Source organism: Primulina huaijiensis, chromosome 6 (genome assembly GCF_012295235.1).
Source record: "Primulina huaijiensis isolate GDHJ02 chromosome 6, ASM1229523v2, whole genome shotgun sequence".
Classification (NCBI taxonomy): Eukaryota; Viridiplantae; Streptophyta; class Magnoliopsida; order Lamiales; family Gesneriaceae; genus Primulina; species Primulina huaijiensis.
The window spans coordinates 21,467,016-21,492,608 of NC_133311.1; the positions used below are offsets into that span (position 1 = coordinate 21,467,016).

At 36.3% G+C, this 25,593-nt stretch overlaps 4 protein-coding genes, 1 long non-coding RNA gene and 1 pseudogene across 10 annotated transcripts; 1 reads left to right on the top strand and 5 right to left on the bottom strand.

Moving 5' to 3' along the window:
- Positions 1-377: 377 nt before the first annotated feature.
- LOC140978276 (uncharacterized) lies at positions 378-2,832 on the bottom strand. 2 transcript variants are annotated; one of them, XR_012175549.1, is made up of 4 exons: positions 2,689-2,832; positions 2,177-2,359; positions 1,958-2,052; positions 378-516 (listed from the first exon to the last, which is right to left on the bottom strand). It is a non-coding gene; the product is annotated as an uncharacterized lncRNA (long non-coding RNA). The 2 variants fall into 2 exon arrangements; XR_012175550.1 differs by having other exon boundaries at positions 2,177-2,363; positions 2,689-2,828.
- Positions 497-5,044, top strand: LOC140978274 (U-box domain-containing protein 35-like). 4 transcript variants are annotated; one of them, XM_073443171.1, is made up of 8 exons: positions 497-716; positions 1,065-1,156; positions 1,340-1,461; positions 1,908-2,057; positions 2,613-3,147; positions 3,300-3,398; positions 3,480-3,908; positions 4,194-5,044. In XM_073443171.1, exons 1-8 carry the CDS (start codon positions 509-511, stop codon positions 4,911-4,913), a joined length of 2,355 nt encoding a protein of 784 aa, XP_073299272.1. In that variant the 5' UTR covers positions 497-508; the 3' UTR covers positions 4,914-5,044. The 4 variants fall into 4 exon arrangements, with proteins under 4 accessions (XP_073299272.1, XP_073299274.1, XP_073299273.1 ...); XM_073443173.1 differs by having other exon boundaries at positions 2,619-3,147; XM_073443172.1 differs by having other exon boundaries at positions 1,911-2,057.
- On the bottom strand, positions 4,975-7,612 carry LOC140978275 (glycylpeptide N-tetradecanoyltransferase 1-like; annotated as a pseudogene).
- A 457-nt stretch (positions 7,613-8,069) lies between these two features.
- Positions 8,070-12,233, bottom strand: LOC140978277 (casein kinase 1-like protein 2). Its single transcript, XM_073443176.1, has 14 exons — positions 11,933-12,233; positions 11,797-11,837; positions 11,116-11,185; positions 10,879-11,027; positions 10,714-10,809; positions 10,546-10,616; positions 10,407-10,468; positions 10,217-10,280; positions 10,055-10,139; positions 9,857-9,983; positions 9,674-9,756; positions 9,542-9,599; positions 9,256-9,380; positions 8,070-8,533 (listed from the first exon to the last, which is right to left on the bottom strand). The coding sequence occupies exons 1-14, from the start codon at positions 12,006-12,008 to the stop codon at positions 8,282-8,284; spliced, it is 1,359 nt and encodes a 452-aa protein (XP_073299277.1). The 5' UTR covers positions 12,009-12,233; the 3' UTR covers positions 8,070-8,281.
- A 628-nt stretch (positions 12,234-12,861) lies between these two features.
- Positions 12,862-19,178, bottom strand: LOC140978278 (probable phospholipid-transporting ATPase 4). 2 transcript variants are annotated; one of them, XM_073443178.1, is made up of 10 exons: positions 19,069-19,178; positions 16,404-18,425; positions 16,195-16,305; positions 15,539-15,815; positions 15,359-15,447; positions 15,168-15,252; positions 14,667-14,792; positions 14,082-14,180; positions 13,810-14,001; positions 12,862-13,640 (listed from the first exon to the last, which is right to left on the bottom strand). In XM_073443178.1, the coding sequence occupies exons 2-10, from the start codon at positions 18,206-18,208 to the stop codon at positions 12,966-12,968; spliced, it is 3,459 nt and encodes a 1,152-aa protein (XP_073299279.1). In that variant the 5' UTR covers positions 18,209-18,425; positions 19,069-19,178; the 3' UTR covers positions 12,862-12,965. The 2 variants fall into 2 exon arrangements, with proteins under 2 accessions (XP_073299279.1, XP_073299278.1); XM_073443177.1 differs by having other exon boundaries at positions 14,940-15,252.
- A 3,157-nt stretch (positions 19,179-22,335) lies between these two features.
- Positions 22,336-25,565, bottom strand: LOC140978279 (uncharacterized). Its single transcript, XM_073443179.1, has 10 exons — positions 25,121-25,565; positions 24,931-25,025; positions 24,638-24,705; positions 24,511-24,554; positions 24,319-24,396; positions 24,078-24,231; positions 23,575-23,727; positions 23,356-23,466; positions 22,841-22,906; positions 22,336-22,706 (listed from the first exon to the last, which is right to left on the bottom strand). The coding sequence occupies exons 1-10, from the start codon at positions 25,414-25,416 to the stop codon at positions 22,608-22,610; spliced, it is 1,164 nt and encodes a 387-aa protein (XP_073299280.1). The 5' UTR covers positions 25,417-25,565; the 3' UTR covers positions 22,336-22,607.
- Between the last annotated feature and the right edge of the window lie 28 nt (positions 25,566-25,593).

Here is a 25,593-nt window from a genome sequence, read left to right on the forward strand (position 1 = left end):
TCGAGTCAGATCGAAAACTTGTATCACAAAATTGATCTCTCGGAAGATTTCATCGAAGTTTTTGCGATTAAATTAACATATGTTTCTTGATAAAAAAAAATAAAAAAACTAAAATTTTATGTTTTTTTTCTTGTTGAATCTTGGGTGTATTCTAGAACCCTATTACTAGGGAGTCAAACTTACAAACTTTAAAATAAACAAGAACAAATGTAAGAAGGAAAAAGAAAAGGTAAGAGGTCGAGGAAATTCTCTCTCTTACTTGTGGATTAAGCGTAAATACATGCACACAACGCAACGCAAGAATAGACCCCCCAAGTATAGGCCAAATTTACGCTTACAAAACAAAATAGTATATAATCTTGGTGTCGATTCATTTCTTCGCATTTCCATCAATTTTTTCCCTACACAACATCGCCTGCTTCATGGCTGAGCAGCTTGGTAGCGCCACGCAGCAAGGGCAGCCTCTCTGGTGGCACCATTAGCTGCACAGCGCCACCATTCCTCCCCCATGCAGCCCTACAACATGGCAAACCATGAGCCAACGACGAATGATTACATTAATATTGCACATGAAGGAAATATATCCACAGCCGTGGCCGTCGACAGAAACAAGAACAGCCAACATGCCGTGAAATGGGCCGTCGATAATTTAAATTTGAAAGATAACCGAATCATCCTCCTACATGTTCTATGCACTCAACCATTTTTATTCCCACGTGGGTGTTCTTCTTCTCTTAGCTTATTCTAATGAATTATAATATATAGGGTGGCACCAGTAAGAGTAGATCAAATTATATTATATGTTTCGAGGATGGTATGGATTTAATTCTTTTTATAAGATCTACTCATTAAAAAAATCAACTTTTTGCCTATCATGGGGCAACCTCCCCTCGACCATCTAGCTAGTCCTCTTGTGGCATTCAAGAGTTTTGATTTTGGATTCTTAATAGGAGAGAAATGCATAATATGGAATTTGGATTTGGATTTGGATTTCACCCAACGGGGTTCTTTATCATCTTCAGCATAATTTTTAATCCTTAATACATATTAATTGTGTTGTGCAGTGGAATTGACCCCTAAAGAAGGGCGTGCACCAACTCAACCTGAAATGCAGCAATTGTTCCTTCCTTACCGCGGCTTTTGTGCTCGAAAAGCGGTAATCAACTCATAATTGAAACACGTTTCGGGGGGGCTTTCTAGTAGTCTAATAATTTTTCTTACTCGGATTTAGTTGGATTTTGGTATGAGAATTAATTGATAGCTTATACTATTGAGGTCATGAAATACTATACTGATATCTATATTTTTTGGCTTTTGATTGTACATTTATGGCTTTCAGATTCGTGTAAAAGAAGTGATTCTCCACGGCCATGACATAGCAAAAACACTATGCGAGTACGTAGATGCCAACTCCATCACCACCATTATTCTTGGTGCCTCAACACGAAACGCGATTTCAAGGTATGTGTGCATAAATGATATCCACATACTCAATGTGCATCATAGTTTCTTAAAACAATACTTTTATCCCTCATAATATAATAAATTACCTGTTGTCTAAATCATTGGATCGACCTTGACATAGCAATAGCCAGTATGGCTTTTTTAACTTGTCTTATAATTAATGGTATTGAACTTGGACCATTTACTGTCTAGAAAATGCAGAGTTCCCTCTTCCACTACGAATATAGTCATTCATTTTGGGAAAAGAAATAGATAGAACATGTGGCAGCAGCTAGGGGTAATGGTATTCTCTGATGTTTTTAGCTTTCTTAAACGTTAAAGAGAAGTTTCATCTCCCATATATTGAAACGCTCGCATGATTGTCTTCTATGTAAGCCTTTTCTATCTATTTTTAATCTTATATATTTTTACTGTTTATCATAGCCTTTGGAGTTGTGTAATAGCAGGGCATTTAGAAATGCGGATGTTCCAAGTTGTGTAGCAAAGCACGCACCTGATTCTTGCTCAGTTTACGCAGTACCAAAGGGTGGAAAAGCTCTGGAAATCAAATCTGCTATTGAACCAGGCACTCCATTATTTCCTGAATTTCTTGGGTAAATAAAAACATTCCGATGAATTGCATTTATCATGGATTTTGCAAACATGGCATGCACGCTATCCTATAATAATTGAGCACGTTGAAAGCGTAAAAATCTATTAGTGACCAACTTACATGTACGTCAAGTTTTTTGGCATAGTTATATATTAACTTGGCATCAGTGCTGGTGCATGAGCATTTCATTCTTCCTGTCCACGTCCCAACCCTCGGTTTTACCTGCATCTCTCTCTAAATGTCTCATTGGAACCCAGTTGAATTTGGCCACGTAAACCCGAGTCTCTGCTAGCTGCTCAACATCTAGCTACACACAAGGGGACATTAAGGTTGAAAGTTACAAATTAATGGCGGCTCACCACCTGAGACCTCAAGCTTTTAGGTGTAGTGGAAACTGAAAAATCAATTGCGTAAAGTGCAACATTTAAGAGACATGGATGCAAATTTATATTTATATTTTATTTTCACAGATCATGATATATCATGTTATTCTTTACGGTTCAAAAATGACATTACTGTAGCTCAACTTGGCTCATGAAAAGTATTTTGCGTGAAATTGCAGAACAGAGGCAGAATCATCTTTAGATGTATTAAATAGGCAAAGACCAGTGGATATTATAAAGAATATATGCCCTCTGAATTCACCAAACAACTTCATGGAATATCAGCAAACAGCACCATGGAATAGGCCGTTTTTAACCAGCAAGACTCCGTCCCCTCAAAGCTCATTGAGCAGCAACGAGTTACAGCAAATGATTCAATGGGAAAGCCACTACGAAAGCAATCTTCCTCTGGTGAATTCAGCATACAGTAGTTATAATTGCACGCCCTTTGGAAGCAACAACGTGTCGCCTCTTGCTTCAATGGGAAGTAATGGCACCGAGTTCGGGATCAACCAGTTAGCTGGTGGCAAGATTTCTGGACCTGAAAATGGTCTTAGGACTCAAACCTATGATAACTCGATCAATTTCACATCTGGCTCAAGTGATCAATCTGAAGCGCACAGCTTCAATTCTGATGTTTCCGTTGAGTTCTTGGACAATTCCAGGGAATCGCATTCTTCTAAGAGCTCTAGTTCCTCACAAGCAGCTGTAAGTTGTAGATTTTCTCAACTCGCAAGACTGCATGGTTTAACCGTATTGGACATTTCGTTGCTATTTCTGCCACAAAGTGGTGATGAAATTGGTTAATATTAGACATGGTAATGTTGGTTACATCATTTCCTAACACAGTGCTATGGCAGGAAGTGGAGGATGAACTGAGGAGATTGAAATTAGAGCTAAAACACGTGACAGAAAAGTACAACGCAGCCTGTATAGAAGCTGCAACTGCTAATGAGAAGGCAATCAATTTACAATTCCAACATGGCTGTAAAAAAGGACATTTTGTAGACAAAACTGAATAAACTGATATTTAATTTCAGGTAAGAGAGATAGACCGATGGAAGACGGAAGAGACGCGTAAATCAGAAGACGCAAAGCATGCACAAGAATCTGCATTCGCCATAGTTGAAAGGGAGAAGAAAAAGTATAAGGCTGCAGTTTTAGTAGCAACTAAGGCTCAACGAATAGCAGAGTTGGAGTCAGAGAGACGAAGGCAAGCTGAAATGAAGTTCAAGCACGAGGCTGATGAGAAACAGAAGGCAATGGATGCATTAGCATGCAATATTATAAAATATAGGCAGTACTCGATCAATGAGATTGAAGCTGCCACAAATTATTTCTCTGACTCTGATAAAATCGGTGAAGGTGGGTACGGGCCGGTTTACAAGGCTTTTCTGGATCACACACCTGTTGCAATAAAGATTCTGAGGCCAGATTTTTCACAAGGGCAACGGCAGTTCCAAAGAGAGGTTGGTAAATAATCTTTCCCAGAAATATGCTAAACCACATAATAAAACTCAACCCTTTTCAATTAAGATACAACAAATGTCCCTTTCCCTCGGCGGGTAGAGTAGGATTCAAAGCCATCGGAAAATGTTCAATAAACCTTTCTGGAGTAATACCCATGATCAGATCAAAGTCAAATTCATGCATTCACATCAACAAAAGATGTAGGTAAAAATGGCATTTCTAAGATTAAAATGTCAAAAATCGGCAAAATCTTCAAATTTCTCTCACATGTACAATTATTGCAGGTTGAGGTTCTGAGCAGAATCAGGCATCCACATATGGTTATCCTGTTGGGTGCCTGTCCAGAGAATGGTTGCCTCGTATATGAATACATGGACAATGGCAGTTTAGAAGACAGACTTTACCGTAAAAATGGTACTCCACCCTTGTCGTGGAGAGCCCGTTTCAGAATTGCTGCAGAGATTGCAATTGCTTTGAACTTTCTTCATCAGACAAGACCTGAGCCACTTGTGCATCGTGATCTCAAACCTGCCAACATTCTCTTGGACAATCATTATGTGAGCAAGATTAGTGATGTAGGTCTAGCCAGGTTGGTCCCACCGCCTACCTCTGATACGATAACAGAGTATCGCATGACATCAGCAGCAGGCACATTTTGTTATATCGATCCGGAGTACCAACAAACTGGGATGTTAGGTACAAAATCAGACATATACTCACTCGGTATATTGTTGATGCAAATCATCACTGCCAAGCCGCCAATGGGTTTGACTCATCAAGTCGAAAACGCAATTGAGACTAGGAAATTTGACAAAATACTAGATCCAACAGTGAAAGACTGGCCTATGGAGGAGGCTTTGTCATTCGCAGAATTGGCTTTAAAGTGCTGTGAATTGAGGAGGAGAGACCGCCCAGCATTAGATTCGGTGATATTGCCTGAACTGGAACGGCTAAGAGACCTGGGATCAAATATGGGAGGCATATTTACTTATAATGATTCATGAAAACCAAGTTTACAAAGTTCACTTTCAAGGCAGGACAGTCGAACAAATTTTGGCAGACAAACAGATCACATCTCTAAAAGTGGAACCATGACATTAAAAATTGGATTAGTTCTTAAAAATGCAGAGCACAGAATTACATTAACGAATACGACACCAGAAGTTGGCTAACGATTTTGCAAATTCCATATGACAAAATTCACCAATTATAATTAAATTTTGTATGTCTTAGTCTACAAGGGGACAACAATTTTTCTCTCCAATTTCAATGGTACACAATATCAGACAATAAGCAGACGAAGGATCCTTTTTGCCTCTCTTTCTAGTTGTATCTCTCCTGTCCCTGGCAGGTCTTCCTTCACTAGCAAGTTTTTTGGATAACTTGATATCAGACAACAAGCATTTCTTCGTTTTAATACTTGTGTGAAATTTAATATTTTAATACCTCTAACAAGCCCCCACTCATGCAAGCCTCATTCTATTTTTTTAATAATATTTTAAAATTAGAATTAAGACCCGAACTCAAGTCCTCAACTTTGCATCAAAATACTATACATTCTAAGGCTTTTGTTCCCATAAAACCGGGGATCCGTATTGCCTCGCGAATGGATTATGCCAAGTGGATTTCTTTTTTAGGTTGTTTTTCAAACATGTACATGATACTATAAAATTATCTCGAAGAAGATTTTTTTTAAAAAGTATATTCAATTACTTCATTTCCAATGTTTTTTTTTTTAGAAATTCAATTCACAATTATGACAGATGATAATTTGTTTTATAGATCAGCTATTTTCTAAAAAATAATAAATAAAACATATTCACAAAGGAGAAACCAAAAATAATGCTTCTTGTGATACCGAAGTTGTCCCCTATAAAATCTTAAGGTACATTCGACGCCATATAGCAGAGCATAACATAGCAACCAAGTAAAATAATGGGGACTCGTGCTTTAGTATAGAGACGAATGAGGAGTGAATTCTTCAATAGGTGATTAACAAAATCCAACATCGATAAGCTTCTTTGGATTCAAAGATCTATGCAAATATTGACAAGTCGTTATGGGTGTAGGAAAGACAACACCAGCAGTATAAACAGCTTGCCAAATATTCTCCAAATGAATCCTCCTCGTGACCTCCTTGATCAAAACTGGAGCCAATCTTTTTGATCTAAGCTTCTTGTGGACACACAAAAAATTAACCTCAGCAACCATTACTACATCATTGCGAACACGGATTTTGGCAGGGATCCCAGTAATGAATGCAACCAATTTTTTTGAACTCTTTACCCTTACTCCAATGTGCCAACTCCTATAATAACCAGGAGGGCGCAATGCCCATTGAAGAAACTCCTTTGAGTAATTAAATCTAAACATGTTCTCGTCATCAAGAGATTATACACCTCAGCGCACATCTCTTCAGAGTCCATATCACACGTAATCCACTCATAAGGAGTCGGAAGATTATATAGCTCTTGTTTGACTTCTGAAAGGAGTGTTGGCTGCTCAATTGGACCTTCAGAGATGCTCGTGTTTCCAAGATCCTTGAACTGCCCAACAGGTTGGGTTTCCCAAAATTTATGCCTCTTTGCAAGAGAAAGAGACTCCTGGACTTTCCACGCTAAAGAATCATTGGATGATTCATTTTCATTCTCATTCCCTTTTTCAGAAGATGAGGTATTATTGCTAGAAAAATTGTGGCTTTCAGTCGGTGTGTTGTTATCAGCCATTCTCAAGAAACTGTCTATCATCAATTTAAGAGAACGGAATAAAGTAGAAAAATGGGAGAGAAATTCTAACATGAGTACAAAAAACATAAAAAAAATCTCAAAGAAAGACATCATATTTTAAAGTGCACGTCAGCGATAGGAAACAGACTAGGAGTTGAATGAGCCCAGATAACTCATCAAAATACAACAAATCCACAAAGCCATAAATATTGAACGCACCATAGTTACACTTTAATTGGCTCAAACTGAAACTAGAGCTTTTCCCGATGCACTCCGCATGGAGACACAATGAGGCGTTTTAGGAAGGTCGTAGCAGAGCACCTTCACTTCTCTCTAATAAAAAATATTTGTTCTAATATCACAAATTTTAGCACCCCAAAAACACAACGTCTTCCCCCCGCCACATCAAAGTTTTTTAATTCGCCACAGGAACACACTATCACACAGACTGGCACGCAATCCAAACTCAATGATCAAAACACAGAAAACCATTAAACAAAGTTAACAAGAATATCTGTATAATGCTTCATCACTTATTTTTCACGGGGTTCAAGCAACGTGACTGCAAGATAATGAAACTGTATCCAGTTAACCGATACTCAAAACAAATTCTTAATCTGGGAACATCCACTTACACATTAAAGCTAGATTTTTCAGAAATATAGAATCTATTTTGATATAGCAATCAATGGCAAGAAGCGAAATGCAGCTGAATGAATTTCATATAATCCAGTCAATCACGAAATGCCGCAAATATATTTCAAGTGTGAAGAATGACCGCGGAGTTTAAGATCTGAATCAGAAAGATCAAAACATAGCAATATTGAAGTAAAGTTGCGAGAGTGTGTACCAACGTTAACTTCGACTCGGAAATCGCAAGTAACAAGATTGGGCTTTAGAAAGAGGATTTTGGTGCGGAGAATTTGTTCGCAGAAGCCAATCCTGCGATGGAAGCATTTTTTTAAAACGGAACAATGGTTTGCGAAACAACGCTTTTGATAATTTTTAACGTTTTTTATTTGAAAAACGTTCTGCTTCAATTTTGTCTCATCAACAGCCGCGTGATATATACTAAAACCAATAATCAATACTAGCAGTTGTGCGATCTTTGTGTCTAGTATGTGTCATTCTATATAAATGTGTATATTTATTATAAAATATTTCAATAATATATATTAAATATATCTTTTAAGATTAAATCTATTTTTTAAGATTAAAAAAATCATGTTTTGGGTAATACTTGATCATGTTTTGATCGATAACTCAATTGATGTTTCGGTTGCCGGGAAGCGGGGGGTTCAATTAACGATAATACTTGACAGTGGGGAGTTAAATCTTTGGTGGATAAAACTGCATAAACTAAAACCGAATACACCAACAACAGTTGAAAATAGGAAATAGAAAATGAACTGAAGCATCTTAAAGCAGCTACTATAAACAAGATCCAAATGTAGATTTCAAATCAATTAGGTGCTGCAACTTTGTGATCTCACACTTTTGAGAGGTTCAAATACTCGGCATCGTGTTTTGAATTACATTTCTTTGTGCTTGTTTTCTTCGTTGGAAAGAAAAACAGATGCACCCGAAGTTGCTGATAGATGTAGCATTCCAATATTTACAGAGGGAACAACCGGAAAAAAAGTTAGCTAATAATGCACCCTTTCGTTATTGCCAAAGTTCAGGCTCTCCATTCCTTTCAATGCAGATTCATAACTCTTTATGTTGGGGGTTTTTTTTGAAGAAGAAAAGCGCTTGTGATCCAATCGTGTGAAGCTTGAATTTTTGTGGAGTGAGCGTGAACGGTCAGGATCTTGGCCAGAAATCTCAGGCTCGTTACCGGTTGGGACAGCAGGTCGTCTTGAAGATGAATTTTGTCGCAAAATGTTTGTACTAGATGACTACAAAAAGAAAATGAAAAATGAAACATTACAAGAATAGAAAACTCGTAACACACAAACTTGCACAAACCAACAATGAAGGGAACCTCAAGTCAAATTCCCAACACCCTATAACTGATCAACTCTTTTGATACTTAAACATTTAAGTTCGTCGATCAAGGACATCATCACACAGTTGCCAGTTGCCATGGTATGATACATATATTAGAGTCACACGCAAAGTGAGAGTAAAAGGACAGGGAAAAAAAATCTCCAAAGTCTAGTTGAGTTTGGATCGAGTAATTTGGATTTGGGAGAGCGATCTCACGCATGGATTTCAAATTACTCCATTTTGGGAGAATTTGAGATCCACTTCATTGATAAATACACAAATTTACAACGGGAGGGAAGGAATTTCAAATCCGTTGAATCAAAAAGCATCCAAATGAGTATGATTGATCAAATTCTTTCATTTCAAATCTTTAATCCCAATACACCCCAGGGGAAGACAGCTCAGGCTCAAGATAATGAACATATTCATGGAAAAACAAATTATCACACTTGAGCGTTGTCAGCTGAGCATGTGACCCCAAAACTCAAACTCGACTTCGAGGTTCAGTACTACGCATTCAGGTGTTTTTTGAGTCAAGTTTGAGTTTTTGATATGTCACAAGCTCAACTCATTTACAAACGAGGGGGAGAGAGGAAAGTGGTGAGGGGGAGGCGCTTAGAAGAGTTCTTACTTCTTTACCCATGGCTGAGTCACTAGTTACTGGGTCTTTCTGTCTAGATAAGCTTCCAGAATCCAAAAAGTTTCTGCCACGAGTAGTATTTGCAGACCAACCAAGGGTCTTCCCTTCTTCACCACCTGCAAAAATTAGCGGTACCATTACAAATATTCACGTAAAAAATATAGCTAGATTATCAATGGCACAGAAAAGGCTAAACTCTCTCCAGAACAAATTACTAGTTCCACACCAAGTAGCTAATTATCACAAGGCAAAACAAAAAAAAATGCACAAGAGTCACCTGATGGCCCATCAATATTAGTGTGGCGCACCCCCGAACTTGTTCCTGCAGTGGGGCCCTATCCCAAAAAAAAAATCAAATAGCTTGTATTTAAGGCAACAGAGGATAATTTAAAACTACGATGTTGCTTACAAGGGCCCCAAAGGGAGAATTGGTGAGCTGGGATTGTTGAAAGTTCAAAATTGTCCAGTCATAAACATAATCAAATTGAAAACCTGGAGGAAGAAGCAAGCATTGATGGATGAAGAAGCTAAATAGGTAACACTTGAATTCCAATAGCAGGTAATATTGGAGTGCAAGGATACACAATCAAACCTTCGCGGATAAAAAGGTCACGGAAAATTCTCTTTAAATAGGTATAATCTGGTTTATCATCGAATCTAAGAGAACGGCAATAATGGAAGTAAGACGCAAACTCAGCAGGATAACTGCGGCACAGAGTCTGAAAAGAGGGTTTTAAAGTCATGGAGGATTACCAGGAGAGAGGATAAGAAATATCAAATTGTCAGTTACCTCAATGGAGGTTGAAACTTTCGTTTCGCAAATTCTCTCGTACTTCTGTTTCTTGGTTCCGGCCTTCAGCCCCTGCCAAGGAAGACTGCATATACCCAGACAAACAAACATGTTGATGAGTTTCAAAGTAATAGAAATTGGGCATTTCAGATCGAGATATACCTTCCCCTTAAGAAGTACATGAAAATATATCCAAGTGATTCCAGATCATCCCTGCGACTTTGTTCTATGTATTGGCACATGCAGTAGAACAAATCAAGTATAAACTTAATGCTCATCCAAAAACCCTCGAATATAAAATATAAATGGTTTCCACCAAAAAGGGACCAAAAACTTCACTAGTGGTGCATACCAATGCCAAGATGCGTATTCATGCTTGCGTATCTGGCTGTTCCAGTCAAATTTTTATTTTCCCTGCATCAAGTATATGCCATTTGATTAAGTAAAATGGAAACCATAAGCACAGAGTTTCCATATACACAATATCTCACCTATACGGAATGTGCTGCTGCGTTGATGAGTCCCTATATTTCTTGGCAAGCCCAAAATCAATTGCGTAAACCTGCATGTGATTGATGGAGTGATGGATTTTGGAAGATTATTAAAAGCCAATAAAAGCCGGCAAAAATAAGAAAATTTCAAACTTAGTGATGGATCACCTGATTTGCATGCTTTCCCAAACCCATTAAAAAGTTGTCGGGCTTGATATCCCGATGCAGGAAAGACTTAGAGTGAATAAACTCAACACGAGTAATCTGAATATCATGCAATACTCACAAATCATCAAGAACCTTAATATAAAGCAAGTAAACAAAATGTCATACCATTTTATCCGCCAGCATCAACACTGTCTTAAGTGAAAGCTTCCTACTACAGAAGTTAAACAAGTCTTCAAGACTAGGTCCCAATAAATCCATAACAAGAACATTATAGTCTCCCTCTACTCCAAACCATCTGACATTTGGAATTCCAGCTACAAAATTTAAATCCAACAGCAAGTGCATAAAAAATATTAAGATGCAAAAAGTTTCCAACAACTAAAACATAAAAAGGATCATTACTTCCTCCTTGAAGTAATTTGTACAACTTTGACTCATACATTAACTGGGGATGTTTAGTCTTGACATTTTCCTGAAATAAATGACAGAAAACTTGAATTTTATTTTATGGTAAAGCAAACGATAACGTTTTACTAAAGCCCAAAGAAAACAAAATTTGCAAAATGCAGCTGAAAATACATTTTCTCTAGGTTTGACAAGATACCCAAAAAAGATAAATCCATGAGAACTTATATCGATGTCACAAAGCATCTGGACTTGTATCACAGAACATCAGGACCAAAAGACAAGACTCGATCCCCTTTCATAAACCCAGAATACTAGGAACAGTGCCTTTTAACTCTTTCCAGTAAGGAAACATTTTCGTCGCACAACAAGTTTTTATCAGTTATAAAGCAAACATTACTTTAAAAAACTCAAACATAGCTATTACTCAACAACTGGCCGATTTTTCCTTGACATGAACTCTTGTGGTTAATGGATTTTTATATCTTTACTTCTTCGTTGTATGTAAAGAAAGCCATAATTCTTCCTTCAGTGATCAATTACTTCGGAGAAACCAACACACCAAATTACATGTAAACAAATGTCATACTTATGACAAGAACCGAAGTACAATAACCATTCAAAGAATAATATCAATGATTAAAAGTAATCTAATAAAGCAAGCTTCCAATCACTCACAAGCTTAATGGCAACCTCTTCATTGGTCTGAATGTTAGTTCCTGAAAAGCATAACAGATTAAAATAAATAAAATTAAATTAATAAAAGCAAAAAATCCATATAATTCAAACGACGAAAAATAACATCTAGACATACCTAAATAGATCTCTCCAAACGAGCCACTCCCAATTTTCCGGCCCAGCCGAAATTTATTCCCCACACGCGGTTCCATTGCAATTCAAAGATCAAAATCAACCCTAATTACAAGAATTTACCCTATTCAAAAAATCAAATTAAAGTCTGAAAATTTCCAGGTTCCCGGAGTTAGGAACTGGCCCGGTATTGCGACATTTTATATGACGCAATCAATACGATTCATCGGTATCTTCCTCTGTCATCGCGCTTTGATCTAATCGTCCAACGCGGAAGTAAACTTGCTTTTAGGTTGCAATAATTTATATTCTTTAATCTAAAAATTAATANATAAAAGGATAAATAAAAAGGTATATTGGAGAAATCCCAATTTATATATTTTTATTAAATTAAATTAGATTATGACTATTCACATTGTCTCGTGTCTTTATTAATACTAGTGTATGTTTATTGAATTACAAAATAATGACGCCATAGGTCAGTGAAACGATGGGAAATATATGAAAATTGAAAATGCTATTTTTTTACGGTAAAATTTTACTTATTATTGCTAAAAAAATACTACTTATTCAATAATTTTTGAAAAAATCGAATAAACTAATCACAGATCATGCAATTTTGAATTTTCATTTAAATTTAATGATTTTAAAAATACATATAAATTAATTTCAACACCCAAAGAAAGTATAAAGCTGTTTCAAAAAAAAAAAAAGTATAAAGCTAAATAAATAACTAGATGTAGAGTTCCAATTTTGTTGAGTAAGGGTGATATAAAATGATTAATAAACTTAATAATTCATGTATTATGTGTCTTATTTTTAAACTTGCGATCTACATTAATGAAACAATATAGGATATATTTAAACGAGAATTTTTGAAAAAGAACAAATTAATTTAAAATGAATATTGTACATACAATACAACCACCTCAGTTCTCCCCGAACACATTCCCCGCAATTTGATAACAAAAACAATGAATCAATAAAATGCCAAAAAAAGAGCCAAATACTATGAATTAGAAAACCATGTTAAATGCTCAAGTTTGTTGGGACATTACAACATTTTTACTTTGAGATGAATACTTCTTATTCAATCTCCCTCTCAACTGCCTTATTTTTGCATCGACTCTTGCCGTGAATCCAATCTTGGTCATCTGTCGTGCTTTGGACCGTTCCCTCCTCCACATATGTCGATCCTTGACGTCTCTCTTGTAGTACTTGATCTCTTGGATCACGTGATGATCCAATGGATTGAACGATCTTTGGAATGAAATGTGAGCAAGGTATGGAAGATTACACGCCACTGTTACCAAGAGGGTGGCACACCAATATATAGGGGCCGGAGCCAAGACTTCAAAGAGGATTCTAAAGGCATTTACGTTGAGCGATAGGTGTAGTTCACCGTATATTAAAAGGAAAAGGTACCAAGAAGCAATGCTACCCCAAACAAGAAAGTGTTGTATCCAAGTGAAATGGCTCATTGTCAGAGCGATTTGGCAGTTAACAGCCCAAATGACGCATGTAAACATGACTGTACCCACGGCAATCATATCTGCTGTCTGGCCTCCAGGCCGAAAAGCTTGGTCATGGAAGATGATGATGTTCAGGAAAAAAATGATGAGAGATGTGTATAGACCATTTGCCATCCACCCAAATATTCTGTACCAGTCGAAAAATAAATTTTTCGGCCCTTGCTGATATAAAGCTGGAAACTGCATTAGGAGTAGCAGTTTGATTCAGTACCATGTATTAGGCCATAAGGATGTACATCATTGTAGCAAAAGCTTTGGCTTATATAAACAGCCACACAGAACAATACCAACAAATGTTACAACCCAACATCATATGAAACGGTTAGAAAAGTGTGGTGGAAAGACTAACCTGCAAGCACACTTCTGAATCTACATCCTGTTCAAACACTCCAAGCGAAATGACAGGCAAGGAAGTTAGAACAACGTTGAAAAGAAGCATGTACCAGTCAACATACACTGACTGCCCAGAAAATCCAGCAAATGCCTCAAAGTAGAATATTGTCAAGCCGAAAGCTATGTTCTTGTAAAAGAAATAGCAAATCTATAACCAAAGAATTGCGTTCTAAATTAGAATTAGAAATGATAGCATGAAGGGATATCATTTCGTGGTGAAGTAATTACCATCTGAGCTATTCTTTTGTAACACCAATGTCCATGTACGACAAGAAGCCTCTCCAAAAACCGGAACTGAGCAATTGCAAAGTCACTAGCCATTACAGCCTGCAAAACTGCTAATATTATGTCCAACTGTTTTGGATAACATGAAAGAAATAGATATTCATAGAGGTGAGAAAAGAAACATTATCACTAATTTCCATATTCGATGTGGCTTGAACTCAGATAAGCTACATTTTTCATGGTTATTTATTTGAGAACATACGCCTGGAAACTTTATATTCCCACAAAAAAGATTTGTGGAACCTTCAATCTTCTAATTGTTACGACAATGAGTTACCTTACCATCAATATCTGATACCAGATAACTATTAACTCTATGATACAAAATGAAACATGTTTAGCTCTGCGATCCAACCAATAACATTATAGTTTATAAAATAATTGAATTGAGTTAATTCTTCTGTAATGCCTGCAACAATGACAGCAAGAAAGGACTTCTAGCCAAAAGAGAAACACGGTAATTTTCTGAGCAATTGATGACTTCCTTGATTTAAGTAGCAATAGAAACGGGACAGATATGTTACAAACCTGCATTCCTTCACATCCACTGATGCCAACACCAATATCCGCTTCTTGAATCATACCAACATCATTTGCACCATCACCAATTGCTAATGTGGTTTTTCCCGTCCCTTGTTTTACTAATCTTGTTACCTAATCGCCAAATAACACGAGCATGGGATGCAGGGAATGGTAATTCTAGATTAGCAACAAAATAACAAATTGGATAATAGCCTCAAGAAACAGATAGCATAAGAAGAGAGTATGGAACTCTTCAAGTAGAAAATAAAAATATTTTACCAGAGCTTTCTGCTTGGGAGACACACGACAGCATATAACTGAAGCACAACTAACAGCTAAATTTAAAAATTTATGCTTCATGTCATCCTCGAGAGCATACGTTAAAGTTTTCCCATCAATTATCAAAGCAAATGCTGCATGGGGATCCTTTTCTAACTTGATCATTTCAAACCCATCACTAATTTGCATCAATATGTTCTCAACGGACATTTCTCTAATAAAAAGTACCTGTTTAGAATTTTGGGCCGACGCACCTACATCAGTTGTTATACATATTTGCTTCATGCCTTGTCGAAGCAAACTACAAGCAAATCTGCATCATGATGACAATATTTCAATTTAGCAGTTCAGATGCTTTGATTATCAAGCTACTACATCTGCAATCATTAAAAGCCACATTCTTATGGTAAGAAACGGACCCTATATTGATTGCAGTTTCCATTTTATCACCTGTCAGAACCCAGATCTTTAGACCAGCCTGAGCCAATTTGTCTATGCATTGCGGCACCTACCAAACACATAATTTTAAATGCTTAAAATGGGAGAATACAAGAGAAAACATTAATAGTTTCAGAGCAACAAAAGACACGTCACACAACCCCTTTCTGTAATTTGTCCTCCACAGCAGTTGCACCAACGAGTGTCAAATCCCTTTCTATCATGTCAGAAAGGCGCTCGAGCATTAAGTCCCTATCACCACCAATTGAGGTCTTTGCTTTCATAAAATCTTCATTCCAGGCAGAATACTCGGCCTCATCAAGTTTCTTATAAGCAAGAGCTAGAGTACGTAATCCAACCTCCCCATAATCGGTTAAATGTTTTGTGGTGGGTTCCTCATATGTTCTCCCATACCTGGATAACCTATCAAATATGATGCTGCAAAGTAAACCATGAATTAAGTTCAAGAGCACATTGACGTAGATAGCAATCAAACTAAAGTTTGAAGGCTTTAGCATTCGTAACGGGGAAAAATTACCAAGAGAGAATTTTAAAAAATATTATTTGGTTATAAAATTATTCTTTTTTTTATTATTACAATTTGGGAGTTTTGAACGCAAGACCTCTTCTCTTAATGAAAGCCGAAGTGCGCCACTAGACTATTTGGGGTCTTGGCAGAAATATTAATTTAAAGATTAAACTTGATTGCTATACCTGGAGGCCAGTTTATTTTCTTTCCTTTTGGTAAAGAACCTTTTACTTTTTTTGTTGGATGGAAGGAGTTGGAGTTGGAGTTGGCATCTTAAATTGAACATACCTGTCAGCTCCTTTGCACAGAAGAAGGATTTGACCATTCTCATCCCGAACAATGACAGACATTCTTTTCCTTTTGCTAGTGAAATCCAACAAATTAAGAACTTTGAATTCCCTGAATAAGAAAGAAAACATGTGTTAGATTTTAGCTCCGAGGTAAAAAAAAAAAAAAAATTAACAGCAGAAATGGCAAGTATTTATTCATGGTCTCACCTTTCAACAGGCTCGTGAAAGGAAGGATATCTCTCGCTGACAAATATGCTTGACTGTGTTCTTCTACAAAACTCAAAACCAAATTCTCTGGCAGCAACAAGAAATGAGCCTTCGTCTGGCGATTCTGCTTCATAGGTGAAGACACCGGTCTCTTCATCCTGTTCTGGAATTGCAGTGTGACAAAGTGATAGTATCCTGAAAAATATTAGTATGGCATCTGCACTAGGTTCTTTGAACCAATTTCCATTCATGAGGCGGATATCCTCTAAGTTAAACCCCTTTAATGCAGGTTTATGGTTATCCTCATCTTTTGACGTAATGACGGTCTCCAGCTCAATTTCTGATTCCCCAGATCCTTGCCGACTTTTCCCCCATGTCGAAGGTGTACCAGCTTTACTCTGCCGATCTTCATCCAGGGCCATCTTTTTTGCAGCAGCAAGCTCTACGTCGCTGGAACATGTGCCATATGCAATACCCGCGATGGAGCATTTTAGAAAGTTCATTTGATTGCATGTCAAGGTGCCAGTTTTATCGGAGAGGATAGTATCAACCTGTCCTAACTCCTCATTTAAGTTTGATGTCCGTGCTTGAGCAGGAGTTCCAGTCTCTTCATCATACATATGAAGATCCTTGTTTATGAACAATGCTTGAAGTACTTTTACAACCTCAATTGACACATAGAGGGAAATTGGTATTAAGTATCCATATAAAATAAGAGCAGTGATCAGATGATAAAACCCCGACACCAATGGCTTACGCGGATCAAAATAACCACTATCATCAGGGACCTGTAAATACCACCACGTTGGCAAATCATATTCAGTTTTCACGATAAAACCTAAAGAGCTTATGAATGAGATGAACACCAGGAGGGTGAAAAGGATATAAATTATTTTGTCCATTTGTTTTTCAACCCTGCTCCTTTTGGAAGGTGATTTAGTAGCATTTTGCATAACTTTGCTATCATGTCCGGTGAATATCACAACCCCATAAACATAGGCCGTGTTCCTGAGCTTTGAATCTCTCAGGAGAATCTGGCTCGGATCAAGAGGATACACATCGCAATTATACTCAAAATTACCCACAAAAGCATAGAGATTTGGATTGGGATCCTCACATTTTATGGTCGCACTGAAATCTTTAAAGGTTGAATCATCATCAAGAGATAAAGTCGCCTCCAAGGATCGTTTTACCTTCAAATTTGTCTCCCCGTCTAAGTTCATAGTTTCGACATAGCAAATACCATCTTCATAACTGGAAGATAAGAGAAGTAAATCCGCAGGGAAGAACTGATCCTTTTCCACTTTCACTACATTTCCGACCTGAATTTTCATCCATGGTTTTTGACCAAATGTACCATCTTTTTTATGGACAGTGGCTCTACGCAAATTGACCTTCATGTCCTGTATGAACCGTCGCCAGTCTTCCAGAGCTTCTTTAGCCATACTCAATCCAACCACAAAACCCAACGGAGCTATCATACTCACGGCAGAGAAAGGTGATATAGGAGTAATTGACAAAACTGCTGCCAAAAGGAAGTACAAGTTGGCAACACGTCTGAACTGTTCGAATATGGCCTTCGGGAGAAATGTAAGGACATTATACTTGGTGGTAGAAATATAATTTGAGCAGTATCTAAGAGGTTTGTCCACGTGCATATGAGGCTGGTTACAATAAACCATTCGAGAGTAACCAGGTCCTTCAATGTCATGTGGTCCTTCTGCCTCGGAAGGATGTGAGTGGTAGCAAGCAAAAGTGTATAGACTGCTCCTACGGATCTTTGCCCTTATCCTGCCCCGAGCCATTTTTCAAACAACTCTGCTTTCAACACAAACTGAGAGTTAAAAAAAGGAAACCCTGAAACTCGCCTTCACGGTACAAATGAAGGCTTTCTTATGTGACCATTATACTTCAGTATCCCCAAATGCAGATTTCCTTTCCCTTAAAAGTTAAAACCCATACTTGAGATATGGTAGAAATGTATCACCTGGATTCTCAAAAACAAAGAAAGACATGTACCGCCTGTAAACGCAGACCAGAAGACCAATAAGAATGGGCTACAACAATAATAACATTCACTCTAATGTCACAACTATCAATTACAGGTCAGTGGTGGAATCTTTATGTTCAAAACCCAAAGATTCTTCCACTACGATAACCGACAAGAGAATATGATTCCGGAACATTTAACATAGTCATTTCAATTTTGACCAAGATAAACCGAAAAATCTTCATCCCACCAACCCCAGATACAAAATCAAATTTGACGCACCAATAAAGCATAAATCATCTCAAGAAACCATAAATTAAAGATAAAAGAAGTATCCACAAAAAGGAGTAGAAGCATATTCTGGCAAGAAGAAGAAATTCACTGCTTTCTCAAACATTAAAGACGATCAAGCCAGTGAAACATAAATGCATCACAATCTCGAAAACATCGTTAAAAAGAATAAAGAAAGCCAGCAATTATTACATAGACACAATGCAAGCTAAAATTGTTCCGGTGCATCACCAGAACATTCGAGAAACAACACAATGAGACGAATAAAACAAAACTCCACATTCTTTCTCAAACAATTCACGTGCCCATGCTGAAAAGGACACTCACACAACATCCATGTAAACACAGGTACAGAACATTCACACTAATTTCTTCTATTCATACCTGCAAATAGAAAACATGTACATCGACAAAATGGAAATCAATCAAGCTGGAAAAAGTTGCAGAGATCGCAATGGATGGGAGATGAAGAAGAATGTTGGAAAGTTGATGGGTCAGAGGAGAGAGATTGAATTTGGGCAATATCGGGTATTTTTATTATTGTTTTTTTTTTCCCAGTGGTAGTCCAAAACAATGCCAGTGTTTCGGGGTCAATTCTCCGAATTCAGTACGAAATCAGTACTGATGAAAATGTTAGAAATCTATTTCCACGAATAAATAAAATCATATTTCTTCAAAAAAAAATTTATTTTATTAATTTAGTGACAACAAAATCGTTGATATTATTATGAATCCTTAAAAAAATATCATGAATATATTGTTAATTTTTTGTTTAATTCTAAAAATTAATATATTATGAAATCTAATTACTTGTATGGAGTGTTTTGCAAGGAACTGAGACATTTCCCATTAATGACACTACAATTTTACTACATTCAATTAAATGATTAACTAGTGTATCCAATTTCAATTTCAATTAACCTTCTTTGAATATATATTAATGTCTCTCGGCATGTATCATCAGCATAAAAAAATTGAGAATTTAAGGATATTGTTATAAAAAAAAATATGAGTATTTTACAGATTTTAAAAAATAAATCATGTTATTTTTTTGTCATTATCAAGCTTAACTTGATATATAGTATAAAACAATTTTGTTATGTTGTTAATTAATATTATCGATCTATGTGTCTATGGATGAAATAACATTAACTTATTAGATATAAAATTTTAATATTTTTCATCAAATTCCCATTTTTTGCACGTAAAAGTGGTCAAAATTGACATGACGTGGTACATCAATATTGGTACCACATCGAGTACTTGTTCCTTTTTTAAAAAAGGTGAATAAATATGTGTTTCTTAGGAAATAGCCTAAAAATTTATTGGAGGACTTTTTCATATGGGACCATGTAAAGTAATTTAATTCGCGTAAGTTTTAAACCATAGCATATTTAAACCTATGATATATTTAAGCATAGGTATCGAAACGATTTCTATCCAGTTTTGTTCGTGAGATGAGCCAATTATATTTATATTTATAATATTTTTTATGGATAATTTAAATATAATATATATCATAAAATTGACTTATGAGACCGTCTTATAAGAGTTTTGTGTATATTTGAGTCTAAAAAATATAATCTTTTATTATTAATAATTTCGAACTAACCAATATTTATTCTAAAATTTAATACCAAATCCATACCCAATCAACCATATTATATAAACTAAATTACTAAAACCATTAAACCCTCAACCACCAAGCATTTTTTTTTTGTCTAAATATAAAGTGATGTTCATCTAATTTTTTAAATTATTTAAGCAATTAATTAGTACCGTTTTTGTAAACAAGTTGATGTTATTTTTGTAATTCTAATGGTAATTTCAAATTTACTATTTTAATATCTTTGTGTTTTTATAATCAATCGTCAACGACTTAATAATAATTGAATAACACTTAAAGATACTGAATTTGAATATTTAATATTATTGAAATTGAAATTATTATACATATTTGTAAATGATACTTACAGAGTTACACGCAATAATATTGTAATTGACGTCGTTAACAAGTTAGACTTAGTCAACCATGAGGTGGGCCGGCAGTGGATTCATTTGTTTCACTATCCTATCCAATAATAATTCGAAGAATGAGACATGGTTGTGAAAAAAACAATAATATTTGTTAAGGTCAAGTCAATTTTAGTTTTTGAAATATGTTTGTCGTTTTCTAATCCGTATATTCTCAAATTTCAATTTTAATAAAATATTTTTGTTTTTTTGATAATTTTAAATTTTTTTTGACGTGATGTTGACGCGTATAGTATCACATCATCTAGAGCTATCAAACGGGGTGGCTCATTCCATTGCGGCCCGCCATCAAACGGGAGTAGACAGGACGGACAGCAAATTCGACGGATTGAGAAAACTTCAACCAGCTCCGCCTTGACGTGCTTTGCAGTCCAACCTGTCGATTTTTTTTTTTAAAAAAAAATACAAAAATAACACTAATACTTGATATTCGAAACAAAAATATTAAAAATATTACAGACTAACAAAAAATAAATATCGCAATTAAATAAATCGTATAAAATTTCGATGTCAACGACTTCATTAACCAAACTGGCACTCCACATGGAAAAGAAAAGAGTATACGTCGGCAAAGAATATTCTCTGCCGGCATAGGACAGGAGGATTTAAAATATTACTGGTCATAACAAAATTGATAAAAACAATAAATAAGGCATTATTCATATTCAGGCATTTTCGAGTCAAAATGTGTTGCAGTAAAGTACTACGAAACAGAATAAAAAGGTCCTATTGATGGATAAAGGTTTTGAAACTGTCCTATGAAAGTGATCTACTTTACTATTGGCGAGGGCGGGCTGGAGACACCACCCCAACCCATCATGTAATAAACGAAAATGAGTCGATTGATTAATTTTTTTTTAATAAATATCGATAACACGTCTACTTTATCCAGAAATGACAAGGATTTAGGTAAGCTATTTTTCTACATGTTTTCGTTGTATGATCAATCAGTACCCATATGATTCGTTTGTAGGAGGGAGCATATCTTTTTGAGAGCCTTATTGTTGGAATTTCACATGAGCGTAGCTAGTTATCATTCGATAAAAGTAGTATTTTTTTATTCATCTTGGTGTTTTGTCGCATTTTTTATTAATACAAATTTCATCGATTGACTTGTGATTACGCTAAATGTGAGTAACATTAGACATTCACTTGCAACCACATGATTAAAATATGATAAATATTATATGAATGTAACTTTACTATTATATCGTTTGATAATCATGGTTGATTTAGTTTTTGCGAAGACAATTAAAATATTATATTATACATTATCGAGCAAATTAAAAACATATCAAACAAAATCTTATTCATCTTTATACATTTATTTATCTCTATTTTATCACACTTATTATTATGCATCTCTTAGTCATTTCATCAATGACATATTTGTATTGTTTTATTCCGATCGTGATTCAAGAATTTTTTTCGTAGGAAAAAAATAGAAAGAAATGGAGCTTGGTCAACTCGAATCCAAAACTTGCACTTTTAACAATTTCTTATAGGAGGCTACTTATCGATGGCATTGTTCCAGTACAAGCATTCTACTATCAGTGAAAGCAAGCAAGAAGCCTAAAAAATTTCACACACAAAAAAAAAACTCCGGAAGCATCCAACTTTTCAAAGGAAATAAAGACGAGTCTTTAGCAGATAACTCCATACAAGATATCTAAAATTTTGATATTTCTCACGAACACAAAGTAACACGGGTAGCAGCATTTGCTTCAGTAAAACAATGAAAGATCGAGAATCTGAAGTAGCTGCAGAATTGGAAATATAAATAAACAAGAACTCACCGATTGACAAAATACATGCAACGAGGGCTCACTGAGACGCCAAATTTTAAGATGTACAGAATCACGTGTATGACTTAAATTCAAAGGTTTTTCTTATTGTGCAGCTTGAAGAGCTGAAGATATCCAGTCTGAAGCAGTGGTTAGAGTCTCTGAATCTAAATGCGTCGAAACAGTAAATGGAGTCATCACAACCTATTCCAAGATGCAAGGATTGATCACACACCATTAGGAGCCGTACAACTCAAATGTCATCACAGAATCCAAAACAAGTCAATGCGTGTAAGAAATATGTGTGTAATACCAAGGATGTACTATGTTATACTTACAAAACCATTTTCAAGTGCTTTAAAATCCATATCCTCGCTTTCTTCTTGCAGCTGCTCGTCATGCATCTGAAGATATTACCAAACATACAATGAAAATAATTGGTGAACTATAACCAGAGAGTTATAATGTAAGCACTGAACAAATGTTCTCGTTAGCAGACATTCGAGACTTAATGAAGAATACCAATCTCATAAAATTAGATCAAGAACCAATTGTTTTTTAATTCTGAAATTCTGGTCACACTTAGATTCATGAGCACACAACTGATGAGACCGGGAAAAAAACATGTTAATGAAACAGAGTCTTAAAATAGTTGGAACTTCGATTCAAGTCTGCCCTCGGGTTTCTTGTTGTCACATTCGACGATTTATTATGGAAATCATGCCTTACATACGGATTCACAATCCTCTTTATTCTAATAAGGTCAGAATTACATAAGCAACCCCCACTGAACCACCAAAGAGCAAAAAGCTTCATGTTACACTGGAAACCGAAAGAAAAATGTAAGAAATACCTCTAGCCGGAAATGTTTCACTGTCCTTTTAAAATCAGATTTCCCTGCAGCACCAACTGATTCAACAACCTCAATATCCTTTTTTTGGGTGGTCAGACGGCGAGCAGCACCCTGAAAAAGGAATATAAAGATAAAACTTGTACCAATGCCTTGAGAACGAAGACACTTAATGTGAGGTGTGTATATATGGTGAAAGACTCCCACGAAAAAGATACTTACGGCAGCAGAAGCATCACGACCAAGCTGTGCAAACTGCATGCCAAGACCTGGTGGACCGCCCATGAAACGTGAAGCAGCCTGACTCTTGGCGGCTGAAATGGCTTTCCAGCTAAAAGTAGACCTCCAAAGACTTCTCTTTGTAACCTTGAATCCCTGTGAAAAGAATTGTCCTCAGTCAGATGATCTAACTAAACGACTAAGCTCAAATTAAACCTTAATGAAAGACAAACTCAAACCTAAAACTATTCATTTTGCAAACTTTGAGTCAGTTAAAAATTGTGATCTTGAACTCAAATAAGAAAACATGAGTGGATTTAGACTTGAGTCGGTCTATTTCGGAATATTTCGAACTTAAAAAAACAATTTGAACTACACAATATTTGCATCGATAGTTATCCAGTTAGCTTTCACTTCTATCTTCAAAAACATAATAAATGCATCACACAACAAAAAAGGCTACACCAATAGAGAACACTGCACTGAATGATATCATAGAAACGGACCTTGTTTTCCAGGGGCGATGTTGGAATTTCCAAGCTCAATGAGAAACCTTTAACAAAAACCCCCTTCTCTATGTCTCGTATTGCTGCATTTATTATCGGTAAGCACACAGTGACCGCATCCATGAAGTCATTTTCTTTACTCACATCCTTTTTCCTGCCATAAATCTCATAGCCAACTTATCAGAGACATCCATACTCATATAACATAGTAGAGAAGTAGAGGAAAGGTCTATCAACATACCAGTTCAGGGATATTGAAATGGACGGCACATCATTCATTATTGCCTCTGTAGCTCCAGCAACAACACCAGAATGAAACCTAAATGTAGTCGAATATTCCTTACAGATTAGTGCTTCCAAAAATCAATTCAAACTCCAAGATTAAACTCATCAATTACAAAAACCATAGGCAAAATAAATTACAACAACGTACATGTGGTGACCACAGCTGGAACCTTTGTTAATACCACTTATCAGCTAAAATATGAATCAATGTAAAGAACATCAGAACAGCGCTAAAAAATAACAAGATTTCAATACACAAAGCATGTAACACATACCAACAAAGGCTTAGACCATGAAAACAGTGCACCAGATAGCGCTAATGATACACAATCCGCAGGAGTCCCTGAAAGTGCACAGAGCACAGAATTTACTCCCCATTAATCTATTTATATAGAGCTCAAGTAGGACCTTTACATCGAACACATTAACAATTTCACAGGAACGGGGATACGTTTGAATTTTTTCCATTGTAGATGGACCACTACGACGCTACCTCTGCTGGGTTCATCCACCTAAAATCAAACCCATATATTAACTGCAATTATCAAAGAGAAAAACGCGGTTGTACCAGAAATCTCATAAGCAACGGCACCGTTAACTTCAACCGACACCACCTCGACTGTCTCCTTCGATGACAAGGCATGCCCTGACGTAGATTTGTCCCTGGAAACCCATCACCACCAGAAAATCAGCAATTGGCCCAGCAACTAAAATAAATAGAAACATGTCAAAATCTCAGAAGAAAAAAGGTGAATTACGACTGCGGAGCGCAAACATAAACACTGTACAATCCCACGCGGACAAGGGAATCCACCAAAGAGCGAAGACCCGGGGATTCGACACCATCGCTGTTGGTGACCAATATGACAGGCTTCGACTCATCATCAACATCACCATCGTATCCATTACCAGAAGAAGAAGGATGAGCCGAATCATCGTCACGGTTACTGGGCTCCGACGATTCATTCTCATCATCGTTCCCACCTATTTTTTTACGGTTGGAAAGCACGTCCTGAAGATTGGACACTAAATCAAGTGGCAGCTGTTTGCTCATTTCAACTCTATTGTGAATAAATGGAGAATTGATGGGAGTATGATTTTTTTGTGGAGAAGAATCGGGTAGGTTACGATATGTAATTGAAATTCAAATGAAAACTGAAAAGAGAGAGGGGAGGGAGTGCGGAAAACGAGGGTCTGAAAATGGATAGGGAACGGTTAAAAAGGAGTTACG